At 45.1% G+C, this 15,246-nt stretch overlaps 1 protein-coding gene across 8 annotated transcripts in view; it reads left to right on the top strand.

The window, feature by feature from the left end:
- LOC139542080 (1-phosphatidylinositol 4,5-bisphosphate phosphodiesterase eta-2-like) overlaps positions 1–15,246 on the top strand; it is a 176,357-nt gene that overhangs the window by 83,354 nt on the left and 77,757 nt on the right. For 2 of the 8 annotated variants that reach the window (XM_071347107.1, XM_071347108.1), the window contains exon 1: positions 13,007–13,960. The exons of 4 other annotated variants lie outside the window; for them this stretch is intronic. In XM_071347107.1, coding sequence (XP_071203208.1) covers positions 13,690–13,960 — 271 coding nt within the window. In that variant the 5' untranslated portion in view covers positions 13,007–13,689. Of the gene's footprint in view, positions 1–375; positions 918–13,006; positions 13,961–15,246 lie in introns of those variants that run through there. 2 more of the 8 variants (XM_071347104.1, XM_071347100.1) reach the window with 2 other exon arrangements.

The raw sequence follows: 15,246 nt of genomic DNA, 5'->3' as shown, positions 1-15,246 counted from the left end.
AGGGGCTTTATTGGCATGGGAAACATATGTTTACATTGCCAAAGCAAGTGAAATAAGCAAAAGTGAACAGTAAATATTACACTCACACAAGTTCCAAAAGAATAAAGACATTTCAAATGTCATTATCTCTCTCTCTCTCTCTCGCGCTCTCTCTCTCTCTCTCTCTCTCTCTCTCTCTCTCTCTCTCTCTCTTTCAGCAGCTCTTCCCTGAATTATACATGTGTAGAAGAGAACTCGCTCCGCAAATCACAGACACTTTGTGTCTTTCGCTCTCTCTCAATCTGTCTCCCTCTATCTCTTCTTCCCGCGTGTTCCCGCCTATCTTGCCGTTGCTCTTTCTTGCTATTGTTCTCTCTCTCGCCCCCCTCCCCTCTCTCTCTAAAAGCGCCTCTTCTCCCAGGTGATCTGTGAGCCGAGCGAGGGCTCTCTGGCACACAAGAGCTGTGAGAGGCTGACTGCACTGAGCACGCTCCCCAGGCTCTCCGGGCGTTCCTCGCTCCCCCGGCCAGTACAGTACAGAACTACACCATAGCACACAATACACCACAGCATCTCAGCCGCAGCCTGCCTGCCTACTTGACTGCCTGCACGAGTCTTCTGAGGGTCGAGAGAGGGAGATAAAGGGAGGGAGAGAGGGAGTGAGTGATGAGATACAGAGACAGCTTGTGAGAACAAGAGGGGAAACTATACTGGGAAGTGAAAGAGAGAGATCAAGGGATATAAGCTTTTACACCTCTGCGATGACACCCGTGGGACATGGCTTCCCCCTGTCCTCCTCCTACCTGAGATCAGCAGCCCTCCTGCCAGGAGAACCCAGCCCTTACGTCTCGGTTTTAGCAGCACCTGGAGCCTGTTCTTTAGGGGATAATACAGCATGGATAATTCCGGCATTATCCGAAGCCTCAGCCCGGAGAAAGGTAAGAGGAGCCTTTCCGATTTCATACTTCCGCACGGGCTAAAGTAGGCCAACATGCGGCAAGAAGTTCCTTGTGGTTCGGAGGAGGGGTGGGCGGACGAGGCAGAGAGGAGCTCAATCGTGTGTTGAATGTTCTCTCTTTCTCTCCTCAAGACAATTCAGAAAGAATCCATAGATTTTCTGTTGTTATTCCACTTTCCTGTTATTATTTGATAATGTGCTTATGCCCACTTGCTCTCCTTTTTGGCAGACAACAAGCCACTCTTTTTTTTTTTTTTTTGCACGGCTGCCCTCCTATGAATATCTGTGTGCATGCCCTCCATTTGGGAAGCCACCGAATAAATCTTTTAAAGGGTTCCACGCTGAAAATAGCAGGTTTGAATGCCTCAGAGGACCGTACCGTAATCTCTCTCGGCTACAGCACAGTTTCTTTGCGGTGTGTTCTGGTGGGCTGCTGTACCGAAGGAATGGAGATGGAATGAGAGATGAGGACTGGGGATTCGGGGCAGATTTAAGAGCGTTGTTTCCCTCCTCGTCTCCAGACCCAGATCAATGGCTCTTTGAGATGCGTGTCCTTTGGTTGTCCTGTTGTGGGGCTCAAGTCGTTCTCTATTGATCATATGCGGTTTTGAAGATCTTTCTGCTCGGTTTGTTAAGACACTATATCCCCTTTAAAGGTGATCACCTGGGAGGAAGTGTGTTAAGGCACTACTTAAGTACGCGTAAGTCACTTTTTCACCCGCATTGAAAGAAAGAGGGATACACAATGGTAGGAAGGGAATTATGAAAGGGAAAATGAAAAAAGAGGGAGGGGCAATGAGGTCAACTCTATTTTTGACAACTCTGTCTCCAACAGAGGTTTGCTCTTCCCTCAACCCTCCCCCACCCCTCTCTTCCCTACTCCCCCAAGCCCAGGTAACCATCGCATAATTAGCGCCAGCTCACCCTGGCACAGAGGATCCGGTATGGCGACGACAGCAGCAGCATTGCAGGCCAACAGAGGCACATGGCGCTAACACAATTGAGCGCTAGTCAGCGTTCCAAAACTACAGCAAAATGGTGCGCTAATGCTAACGCTCCTCGCTCCACATGTAAGAAGTGTCAAAATGGGATGCAATGCTTATTTTTCCCTAAGCTGACTTTGAAACTGTGGCGCTCATGCTACGCTAGGGAAGTAGTATTTTGAAGTTGCACGTAGCAAGACAAGCTGTACAGCGCTCACACAATGGAGTTAATAGCTAGCGGGATTGTGCTAACAGAGTGAACGTGCTAGCCTAAGTGCTACAAACAGTAGGCTTTGATAAAAAAAAGAGTGTGATTGTAAGCGCTTATCTTAAATCTAAAAGAACACCAAGAAATGCTTGTGTGACAATTTGAAAGATTAAGAAACTCTATTGGAGAGTGTTTTAAATGTCAATGAAAAGTAATTATGCTAGTCACCTCTTGCTTGTGAACATAGCCTCTTACCGATTGATCGTTTTATGACCACTTACTCTGACATCACCTATCGACCTCGATTCCTCTAGACTTATTGGCTGGCTATTGGGCTTTTACAAGACGTGTTGCAACAGAAGCTTCACGTTTCACACAGGGGATCATCCACGTAACATGCTGCTGGCGTTGCCAATGGTGACATCATGGAGTTTGACAAGCATACTTCCATTGCTATCAGTCAGAACGATTCTGAAGGGCAATAGATGGGATTTTTGACAGTTCTGAGTTTTAGAACAGTACGAAGCCTTTTTGGTTTAAGTTAGTCACAAAACACCTGCATGTGTCTCTAAGCAACTCTAGGTTTGATACCTAATATTAGATGCACATAGAGGCTGCAGGCATGGTACAGAAAATTGGTGTGTCTGATTGTCATTCGTGGCATATTGTGTCTCAATAAGTGTTAGTTAATTAACTAGACAACCATCTGGTTGTCTGAAATTCTTGCCTGAGCTACTCATTTACCCTCCCTTAAAATCAAAGCAGCAACAGCACTAAAGAATGCTTTCTATGTTCATTCTTTCTCACTCTCTCGCTCTCTCTTCCTCCACAGTCCTCTCTTTGCAGCAGACTTTGAGGTGAGGCAGACTTTTATCCTGGATCACCACATAGAGACCCATCCTCACGCAAGCTCCAAATTATCCAAAGGAACCCATTGTGAATTTGACTGTGATGGAATATAAATTGAATACAAGGTGCAGACACTGAGGTAGATAGTTTTAAGACAGCAATAAGATAAGCCTGGCCTATGAAAATGAATAATTTCATTGGATAATGTCTAGTGAAAAGCAAAACCATTTCAGATCAAGATTGGTGAATGGATTGTCAGCAAGTGAGTAAAATAAAAAAGATGGACCAAGCAGACAACTGATAGTGGTATAGTGTGTCCGAGGCGGTGCGTTTTGTGGTCGGTTGTTGCCAGGAATAGAGTGGTTTCTAAGGACATTTGTTGCGTCTCTTGTTAGCTATTCCCACTTGCTCAAGGGAGCCTTATGTGTCAATGAACGAGGTCAATTGATTTGTGCTTGGAAGACTTGCGCGCGCACACACACATAAACATTTTACAGCATTGTGTGGTGAAAAACACAATATACATTTCACAGAACATTTCTAAATTCCTGTAGAAAAATTAGAGTGATAAGATGCTATTCTATGGTACTAGCAACACTTCTGCTGCGCATCGGCAAGCAGCCTGGATTGTAAGTTGATTCCTGGGTAAAATAACTCACTAAGCCCTCACCCCGGCGTTTCATTAGAGGCTATGTGAGAAGAATGTCACAGCGGAGTACCAGGCATCTCGGGCAGCTTTACGTAACACTTTGGATAGGTCACAAGAGCACTGGGGGCTGGATGATGTGAGACGGAGATGGATAATGTGAGAGGGATGACAGAAAAGCAACAAGCTATTATTGAACCTTTCTTAGCCGAGACCCCAAGGAGAGAGGAGCGAACAGAGGTAACAAAGGTGCGAGGGAGGGCTTCTGCCTTCAAGGTGCTGGTGAAAAACTAAGAAAGACTATGTGTCTGACTGTCCATCCGTCCACTGATATGAACCCACCGAAGGGCTCTAATCGTGTCTGAAGTGTCCTTGTCAGGAGCAAACCAAGATGGCGGAGACATCTCTCTCAGGTAGGACATTTTAATTGGTATTTTTAGTCCAGCCGGCCCGACAGAGTGGCCTGAGAGAATTCTCTCCGGGAATGTTCTTTGATCATTTTCAGAGGCAGGATGATGCTTGTTGAACCCAATGACTTATGTTCAGAGAACGTTTCTAAGGAATAGGTTTGACTCCTTCTCAGGCTTTAGAACTTACCCTTAACTTAACCCTAGTAGAGAGCTCTGTCGGAGCTTATCCAAATGATCAACATACACACTATAGATATACAAACGCATGTGGACACCCCTTCAAATGAGTGCATTTGGCTATTTCAGCCACACCTGTTGCTGACAGGTGTATAAAAACATTGGCAGTAGAATGACATGACTGAAGAGCTCAGTGAATTTCAACGTGGCACTGTCACAGGATGCCACCTTTCCAACAAGTCAGTTTGTCAAATTCCTGCCCTGCTAGAGCTGCCCCGGTCAACTGTAAGTGGTGTTATTGTGAAGTGGAAACATCTAGGAGCAACAACAGCTCAGCTGCAAAGTGGTAGGCCACACAAGCTCACAGAATGGGACCGCCGAGTGCTGAAGCGTGTAGCGTGTAAATCGTCTGTCCTCGGTTGCAACACTCACCACCGAGTTCCAAACTACCTTTGGAAGCCACGTCAGCACAATAACTGTTCGTCGAGAGCTTCATGAAATGGGTTTCCATGCCCGAGCATGGAAACACAAGCCTAAGATCGTCATGTGAAATTGGCTGGAGTCGTGTAAAGCTCGTCACCACTCTGGAACAGTGCAGCTGCGTTCTCTGGAGTGATGAATCATGCTTCACCATCTGGCAGTCCGACGGACAGGATGGAGAACGCTATTTGCCCGAATGCATAGTGCCAACTGTAAAGTTTGGTGGAAGAGGAATAATGGTCTGGGGCTGTTTTTCATGGTTCAGGCTAGGCCCCATAGTTCCAGTGAAGGAAAATCTTAACGCTACAGCGTACAATGACTTCTAGATGATTCTTTGCTTCCAACTTTGTGGCAACAGTTTGGGGAAGGCCCTTTCCTGTTTCAGCATGACAATGCCCTCGTACAAAAAACGAGATCCTTACAGAAATGGTTTGTCGAGATTGGTGTGGAAGAACCTGACTGGCCTGCACATAGCCCTGACCTCAACCCCATTGAACACCTTTGGCATGAATTGGAACGTCGACTGTGAGCCAGGTCTAATTGCCCAACATCTAGTGGAAAGCCTTCCCAGAAGAGTGGAGGCTGTTATTGCAGCAAAGGGGAGACCAACTCCATATTAATAGCCATGATTTTGGAATGAGATGTTCGACGAGGAGGTGTCCACATACATTTGGTAGTGTATCTCGAAACGTGAACTCCAAGACCTAGGCCCCAATTCAATCATTAGGTATACAGGAAAACTACAGTACGGGTTCCCTCAGAATGTTTACACTGTATTGTAACTACCAACACGTGTGGTTTTGTGTTAATATCCAGTGACAATGACCATGACAGGAACAGTTTTGATTGGTCCTAGTGCTGTTGTTTACCAACCTCATTCAGTATTTCAGCAATGTACGATGACACTATTCTGGGCGCCGTGCTGGGGATGTATGTGTGTGTGAGCTGCAAGTTAAAAAACAATTCTAAACGTTTCTGTGGAAATTGTTAAAAGTAGTTTTTGGGCAGAGATTTGTCTGGTTTGTTTAGCTTTTGCCGTCATTAAAGTGACAAATCTGAGTCTCCGCATCACTCTGTTATTGTGGAATTGCCCTTTACCAGCCTCATACAGTACAGTCCTTCAGCAACGTTCATTGAGACTATTCGGGGCGCCGTGCTGGGGATTCACAGCTGGCTCTAGATTTCTATACTAATAGATTTAATGGTACCGCTGGTGATGTGTAGGAGTACTTGCAGCGCACCTTATCTCGCTAATAACAAGGGGTTCTTACAGGCCGCCCACGCACGCTCAATCAGGACCTCTGGTTCTAGCCACTAGCGCACAGGGATGAACACTTGGCTGTGGTCAATACCCGCACAGGTACAAGTGGTGTGTGTGTGTGTAGGTGTGCGTGTGTTTGTTTGAGTGAACTCAATAGAGGTTATAGGAAGAGTGTATTTGTGCAGTCTTGAATGGATGTTTGAACGGGACTGTGGGCTTTCTTAATCGCCTGCATGGATTTCTTGTAGTGTTGAGCGCCCTGGTCAGTCCACCTTGCTAAACCTCTGGTGGGACGCCAAGCAAAGCTAATGTTTCCTGGTTTGGAGACACTGTGCTCTGAAGCATCAGAAAGCAGAGTATTTAGTCTAATCATTTCAGAGAGCAGGATATTTCAATAAGCAGATTATTTCAAAAATAAGTATTTCGATGGACACGGTATATTCCAGCACAGTGTTATCCCAGAATGCCATGTGTTTATGTCTGTTTCAGAAAGCCACTGACAGAGCACCGGCTTTCTGTTGGCTGAGCCAAAGATGCATCAGACAGCCTATAGTCACTTGTCTGTGCCTGATAAAGAATGAAGATCATGGAGGATGCACATCTTTACTTGTTCATCTTTACTTACCAATTTAACCACCTCCCTGACTGCACTGAATATACCATTTATTTCCTCTAGAGATTAAGTCATGAATCACTTTGAGCCAGTTATATGGAAACAGTTATTTCTCCATTAGGGAACTGCATTTTCCATGGCAACTCCTGCTCATAAAGAACAGCAAATTGGAATTGACAGAGCAAACCATTACTGTAGCTCCTGGCTGAATGAGAACGTACGGCGCGTAAACGGATCACAGACAATTGACTCTTCATTCCCAACCTCTAGCACAACACGGTGTACAGTAACAGGAGCTAGTCAGCTTTCGCTGAACTGCTTCGGCATAATGCTCTCTCAGGAGCTTCTATAGGATGACAAGAATAATATACACTTTCACATTTGTCTTCTTCTGACAAGCTTTCAGAGTGAGTTATAGTTGCAGAGAGATTAAGTTTGACGCTAACATGGCTGATGTGGACGGCTTTATGTTTGTCTCTGACGCGGTTATTGTGCCGTGTCGCATCGAGTGATGGAAGCTGTTTATCATTGGGCCGCCCGCTGCTTTTATGGCGTGTGAGCATGATAAATGCCCCCCCCCCCGTGAGCTGAGAACTCTGGGAACTAAGAGAGAGAGAGAAGTAGAAAGACAACACAGACAGAGTCAAAGACGGAGAGAGAGAGAAAGACTGAGAAAATAGAGAGAGGCTGCCGTGAGGACATGTAAGAGGAAATGGACGGGAAAATGGACACGGGACTGGGGAATACTGGAGCTTTTTTGTTGTTGTTGGGAACAGAAGGTCCCTATTCACGCCCAGTAAGGGACCTACTCTGTTACAGTGGTACTTGACTCAGATAACACAGTTGGGCTCTGCAGAGAGGAGGAGGTGAAAAGAGGGTAAATATAGCCCATGCGTATTCACTAACTAGTTAGCTATGTACGCGCTAGTAGCGTCCATATTGCAAGTGACGTCACCCGCTCTGAGACCTAGAAGTAGTTGGTTCCCTTGCCCTACAACAGCCGCGGCTCAGCGATGAATAGACTGCTTTGTGAGGGGGAAGTGTTGTTGGGAGCAGAAGGTTGCAAGTTCGCGCCCAGTGACCAGCACAGGTGTCTGTGGGTTCACGTCCCTCCTCTAGATCAAAGTTTACTAAACCATTGGATCTCAGTCCAAGACACAGATATCTAAGTTATTCAGCATTTGTTTGCTTTGGAAAGTCTGGTTTACACTATCGGCTATAAAAACTCAGTCAGCAAAGATCCTTTCTTGAATTGATATTTCTCCTTAGTCATTCAGTCTCACTAACGAGGGTATTGACCTCCTTTTGAATGACGGGGTCTGCACTGCAGAAAGAAATCATTATCGTCATCACATTTTCCATGCTAATTGTCGCAGCCAGACAGCAGGCAAGGTGTTATCTCCAAATGTAAGCTTTATCATTTCAAACATGCTTTGTGATTGGTCTGTGTTTTGATGCCCAGCAGTACCACATCGCAAGATTGGCACATCATAATTCCGGTCCTGTATTTCCCCCAGCAACAGACCCTATTCTAATGATTGCTGCCCCAGTGGATGACTTGAGGGACTGGTCAACTAACCTCTCATAGTGTACCCAGTGTTCTCTCGGTCTCATTTCTCAGTACCACACATCCTCGCTGCCCGCCCTCTCTTCGCTGATGACAGTCTAGTTAACCTTTTACAAGCTGGTACGCCTTCAAGACCGTGGCATGGAAGCTGAGAATGTGCATTAAGTGAACAATGTACAGCTACTAAAATCTGCCATACACCAGTTTCCAAAAAGTGCAAGTGCATGCACACCACGTTTGAATTCAAATCCACTACAGAAGAGTCCCGACATGGCTTTTTGTTAGTGTTTAAAGACTTTATGATTTAGGTACTTTAGAAACTGTTCATGGTACTGAGCTGTTCTATATCCTCTGCATAGGTTTAACCACAGTTCAACCAGGTCCAGTTTAACTAGATTGACAGGGGCCACAGGATTGGAGCCAGATTTTGAGGTGAAATTGTGTGGTGCGGTGTTTGGGCAGTCAACACCTCAGATTAGCCAAGACAGAATCCTCTGGACCCCTGATTCCCCAAACACACACACACACACACACACACACACACACACACACACACACACACACACACACCAAGCTCATCCCCCCCGGGAAGCTAAGCAGCAGGGTTCCATATCCTCTATGCCACCATGCCATCTGGCAGACAAAAACTCTGCTCTCCGTTGGCATGGCAACCCTACGTAAGGGTTCACGGTGCCCTTGCTGCTCTGAGCCTCTGATCTTTGATCCATCCGGTGGGAATACATGTACTTTTTTACACTTAAATGACCAATTTACCATATTCATTCGAGCACAATTCAGCAAGACGCACTCAAATATTTTGCAACGTGAACCAAAAACAACCTAATTGGACAAGTTGTAGTTCCTCCCTGTTTCAGTCTGTTTTCTTCCGTTTTGGTGCCGAATGAATACAACCCTGGTTAGCAAGTTAATTGACACATCATTCTCACTTACAAACCATGACCAATAGGATACTCCCAATACAGGATGGAGATTTTTTTTTTTTTAAAGAAGAAAAAAAGAGAGGATAATTAATGCAGTTTCTCTCAACCTTCTTTGTACTGTTGAACAGCATATGTAACGGTTCTCTTCCTTGAACAGCCGCTAAAACCGACACAGTTGGCCGAGCGCTGCCATTAAAATATCCCAACATATCTCAACACAGAGGCTGAGAAACGATCTGTGCTGTTTTTGCACTCTCAGATGGCAATCTGTTACACCTAGTCATTTTCATTTGACATGTGCGGAGTCAACACGACTGGAGTTAAAATAATGTGATTTCACTTCACATGTTTTCCCTTTTCGTTCAGAGCTTTTTAAAGTGTTTTAAGGTAGTGTTGCGTTCCATAACTGCACCACTTCTTGTTACGCTGCATGATATGAGATTGACCTCAGCTCTCCCAGGCTGGCTGGCTGAGTGGCAATATGCTTCTCCCTGGTATCTTCAGGAGGAGGGATAATGGAAAGGAGGAGGAGAAGGGGGGGCTCAGTGATCTCCCATGGTGATAAAAAAACGCCTGGCGGACATTTCTTTACGTGTGTGTCAGGACAATAAAGTCTGATAATGATTCATTCATACAATAATCAGACAAGATTCTGATATGTATTTTCTTCCACTCTGTGGGTAAGAGCGTCCCTTCTCGTTTTTTTACAAGTCTTTACATAATGCAATTTGGCCCAGTGGATTTCTCCGCCAGTGCCCAAGTTCTAATCTGCAGCCGGGAGTGTGGATGGAGGGAGAGGACGGAGTGGTTCCTATCCAGCTCCCACCAAAACTGTTTCAAATCCTACATTGCTATTATGAATTGTAGGGTGAACCCACGGCATTAGCTGAACCAAAGCTGACAAACTTGTGGGAAATTTGTGGTAAAATTGTATATAAAATGACATCCTATCTCCTGACAGAATTCCTGATAGAGACAGAAAAAGGGAGACCGAGAGGGAGGCGGTATAAATAAAGTAATAATGTACCATATTTATTTGTGAGGCGGGACAGATACAATTAAAACATTGATAGATTGAATCGTCAACAGGCAGATGCATATATATATATATATATAGAGCGAGAGAGCGAGAGAACGAGAGAGCGAGAGAACTCAGCCTATCAATCTGTCCACATAGTGTAGCCTATTCAAGTACAGTAAACCACTGTCTGTTTTTAAAGACATGTTGCATCCTAACCAGGGTCATATTCATTAGGCACCAAACGGACTGAAACAGGGAGGGACTACCTGAACTTGTCCAATAAGAAACTGACATTTTTGTTTCCCCTTCCAAATCACTATGTTTTGCTATGTGCTTTGCAATAATAAATACACCCCAGTACGCCATCCCCACAAATGTAAGAATGCAGCCTACAGCTGTAATGCCACGGTTTTAATTTAAACAATGCAACATCACACTAATTCTATTGACAGGCTGGGTTCTATACAACTCACTGATATCTCACTGGCATTCTCCACAGATACAGTATAACGGCGAGCGTGTGTTGAGGTCACAAAGAGAGTCTGTAGTTGGAGCATCATGAGCCTCTTCTGGAACAGCTGATGTCAGTGTTTCTCAATCAGAGATGCCCTCCTGGGAATGCACGTGTTGATGTAGCCCAGCAATAACACGCCTGATCCAATGAATCAAGGTTGATGGTGGTCTGACACGTTGAATCAGATCTGGTAGTGCTGTATCCCATCAAGTCATGTTAAGATCTGGTAACAGATGACGATCTGTCTTTAGGAAAGGAAGCATGGAAAGGAAGCTATTCTGAGGCTCTTGGAACACAAGCTGAAGCTAGTACTGTGTGCACAAGCTGGATACTGCTGTTGTGCTAGCCTTGGTGCTGAAATGCCCCGTTAGGTCAGGCCTACTATAGTCCATCCAGGCTGTGAGTGTGCCTATACAATACTACAGCAGAGATTGGATCTCTATATCAGTCCAAATTACCGCCAGAATCCAGTTGCGGTCGAAGCTAATAAAAAGGTCAAACAGAATTTCCCTTCAAATCTCGTTCTCAAGCCAAAAAAGCTAGTTTCAAGTTGTCTGGTGAATATTGAATGAGCTGCCTTTTTTGTGGGGATCAATTGTATCCCCACAAAAATTGTGTTATTTACATTGGATAAAAGTATAGAAAATTGTATATTTTACACCCTCTTAAGCCTTAGCCCCATCCATCTCTTTAAGGATTCACATGTAAGGCCATGTTCTTAACAGAGTGAGTAAGGTTGTGTAGCAAACAACCAATGCTTTCAAGAGTAAAAGTGGTGAAAGTAGTAGCAAAAATACACATATCTAGACCTTGGCCTACTTTGCATTCAGAAAGTATTCAGACCCCTTGTCTTTTCCCACATTTTGTTACGTTACAGCTTTATTCTAAAATTGATTAAATAGCTTTTTTCCCTAATCAATTTACACACAATACCCCATAATGACAAGGCAAAAACAGGTTTGTATACATTTTTGCAAATTTATAAATATATAAAAACCTGGAAATATCACATTTACATAAGTTTTCAGAGCCTTTACTCAGTACTTTGTTGAAGCACCTTTGGCAGCAATTACAGCCTCGATTCTTCTTGGGTATGACGCTAGAAGCTTGGCACACCTCTATATTTGGGGAGTTTCTCCCATTCTTCTCTGCAGATCCTCTCAAGCCCTGTCAGGTTGAATGGGGAGCGTCGCTGCACAGCTATTTTCAGGTCTCTCCAGAGATGTTCGATTGGGTTCAAGTCTGGGCTCTGGCTGGGCCACTCCAGGACTTTCAGAGACTTGTCCCAAAGCCACCACTGCATTCTCTTGGCTGTGCTTAGGGTGATTGTCCTGTTGAAAGGTGAACCTTCGCCCCAGTCTGAGGTCCTGAGCGCTCTGGAGCAGGTTTTCATCAAGGATCTCTCTCTGTACTTTGCTCCGTTCATCTTTCCCTCGATCCTAACTAGTCTCCCAGTCCCTGCTGCTGAAAAACATCCCCAGAGCATGATGCTGCCACCAACATGCTTCACCGTAGGGATGGTGGCAGGTTTCCTCCAGACATGACGCTTGGCATTCAGGCCAAAGAGTTCAATCTTGGTTTCAACAGACCACATAATCTTGTTTCTCATGGTCTGAGAGTCTTTAGGTGCCTTTTGGCAAGCTCCAAACAGCTGTCATGTGCCTTTTACTGAGGAGTGGCTTCCGTCTGCCCACTCTATAAAGGCCTGATTGGTGGAGTGCTGCATAGATGGTTGTCCATCTGGAAAGTTCTCACATCTCCACAGAGGAACTCTGGAGCTCTATCAGAGTGACCATCGAGGCATTTTGATTACAAAACAACGCTTCAATATTCAACTTGTCTTCTGTTTCTTAATTCTAACTAATAAAGACTGTGAGATTTCTTATATAACAATGGAAGAGGATTCCAACTCTGTCTCTATTTTTACAGTGGAAGGTGTGACATTATTGCAGTGTTTGCTTTGTCAGATTTAAGGCTTTGCACCCCCTCTTTCACCCTCCCACTTGATTTTGCAGCGCTTAAGTCGTTTTATATGCACCTCTGCCAAAGACACACTAGTAGCTAATCATATCTTCGTGCACCTATATCAGCAGGCCATTCAATTAGCCAAAATTGAGTGTTTGTATGTGTTCAAACCAGACCCAGATTATACAGGTGGTCAATAGAGAGGGAAATCATTTTTCCCCTCCATGGAACGTAACTGGAGATTGAGGTCTCTCAAAAAAACGTTCCCCTCAACCCGGGGAAAGCGAGTCTGTGTGCACGGACTTGTGTGTGTCGTCATTTTGATACCCTCTGGTAGCCCCACAGGAGACACTTTCAGGCATGAAAAAATTTATTTTTAATTGGTGAGAAGGAAAAACAAGACTTGTTACATCTCTATTAGGGTGCCTGGCTCATTCTCAGTGCGTTTCTCTCTCTCTGTGTCTCTCTCCCATTTTCTCTCTCTCTCTTTCTCGCCACACGTTAAGTAAATCCCCCCGACCTGGATTAGAGATTCCGAAGGATTTACGCTCCCGACTGACACTGAGAGGCAGCCTTTTGAATTCTAGCTGAAGAACGAAGAGAAAGGACATATAATACAGGCGCACCTTGTTGTCAACTGAGATGGAGGGATGTTGAAGAGAAGGCGAGCTGAGAGAAGGGAAGGTTGTTTGCTGTGGTGAGCAGCGCCAGATTATTGACTAACTGTTGACAGCATTTGGAGAGGAGGATTTTCTTCTCGCTCTCCCACCGAGAGAACTGCCTACTGAAAAGGCTCTGAAAGAATGCTTTGGAAAGGAGCCAGCAGCAGATATTGTGATGACTAACTCTCAGCAGTCTACCAAGGAAGCTGTACACTAATCAGCTCTAACAAAGGCAGAAGAAGCAGCCTTCCAAATCGAAACCCCCCCAAAAATCCCCCTTTTGACCTCAGTCATACTTTAAGATGTCCATGTCGCATTTGCATTGGCTTTGCCAGCCAGAGGGAAAACAGACCTAACTCTACCTGAGCAAACGTAGCCGGGGCATTCAATCGCCGTTTCGCAATTGAGAGAAGCAAACGGGGAAACCGGCGGCGTGCACCCACAATCCTTCAGACATGAGCGCCTCAGTGATGACAAGTGGCCTTTTCCCCATGTCCTTTCCCGTGTCCTCTGCGCTGATGCGGTACGCGGAGGCTGCCCAGGAGCCATGCCCTACCACGGACCAGGCCCCCATCCACAGCGGCGAGACGGTGAAAGAGAAGAAGAAAGAGGGGGAGCGTGTTGTGTGTAAGAGCCAGCAGCAGGCCTCCCTATCCTGCCTGGTGGAAGAGTTCTTCTGTATTGGCAGCAGAATTGTGTCCTCCATGTGGAGGCTGGGAGACATGGGTAAGGATGGATGGATGGATGGCATTTGGACTAGGTTAAAGATTGACCACTACAATAACTAGTGTTCTGGAGTACATTTGTTGTTGAAACGGAATGGGAACTTGGTCATGCATATCTGTATGTGTGTGTGTGTGTGTGTGTGCGTGTGTGTCTGGATTGTGGATGTGTTGTAGGAACAGTACATTTCTTATGTAGCTCTGGTGAGACGTGGTACTAGGTACTGCTCTACCAGATGACTGGAGTGTGTCAGTGGGACTGTGGTGGAACAACTTGTCCTATGACCTCACTATTACCTCATTACCTCATTGTTCTGCTGCTTTTTACATCAGTGACACAGACACCTTCACTACAGAAACATCGGTCTATAGGTGTCTATGTGTGTTTGCTGTATGTGTGCGCACGCTTGTGTGTGTGGGTGTGTGACATATGGACTCCAGACAATCCCCTAAAGCTTAGCCTAGTGCTCTGACCGAGTGTGCGAAGGACAACGTGACTCCGCCCCTTTGGCTCTCCTGGCCCACTTCTTCTACCCAGACTGCACTCCCACTGAAGCGCCGGATGACCAGGTCATGCCATCACTGCGGTTACACCCGGCACTTCTGCCGCTGCTTATTTAACAGCATTAAGGTTGACACCAACTTACCTCATCCTCAGCTGCCTCCTGGCAGATTGTGTGTCCATCACCTGTCGTCTGGCTTCTATTTTAACCATGTAAATAGTCGTAAAGCCCTCACACGATGGGTAGACGTCTGAAGAGTGTAGTTATGAATCAAGCTCATGGAGTAATGTGTTTTACTCAAATCATGTTGAGAGTCAACACAAAGTTAGGAGATGGACTAAGTTGGGAATTTTGTCTGGGTGATTGTTGTATTGTTGTTGACGGTCAGTGTAATTACTTTTGATTCATTTTCAAGCAAGCATTTTTTTTCGGTCTGATTCTTATCATTAATTGCGTTTGTTGAATTCCAGTAGCTTGTACTCAAACAAACAAGCAAGCCACTTTAGTGTGTTTCAATCAGACCTTTTGGGGCGAAGTGATTTCTCCCATTCAGAGATGTAATTGTTTCCCTTATTAGCCGACACGTTGTTACACACAAGTGATTCTGACGTTCTCTCGTAATTACAATCAATTACAGGAAAAGTAAAATAAGTGTTAATTTAGGGTGACTTTGTTGACATGCCGAGGATAATACCATTATAATTGATGTATTTATTTTCAGTAGCTCCCAAATGTAATTTTGTTGTTGGTCATATCTCCCATGACTGGCATCTGTATACAGTAGGCT

The sequence above is a fragment of the Salvelinus alpinus genome, chromosome 17, assembly GCF_045679555.1.
Source record: "Salvelinus alpinus chromosome 17, SLU_Salpinus.1, whole genome shotgun sequence".
Taxonomy (NCBI): Eukaryota; Metazoa; Chordata; class Actinopteri; order Salmoniformes; family Salmonidae; genus Salvelinus; species Salvelinus alpinus.
This window is presented reverse-complemented; position numbering and strand designations above follow the sequence as displayed.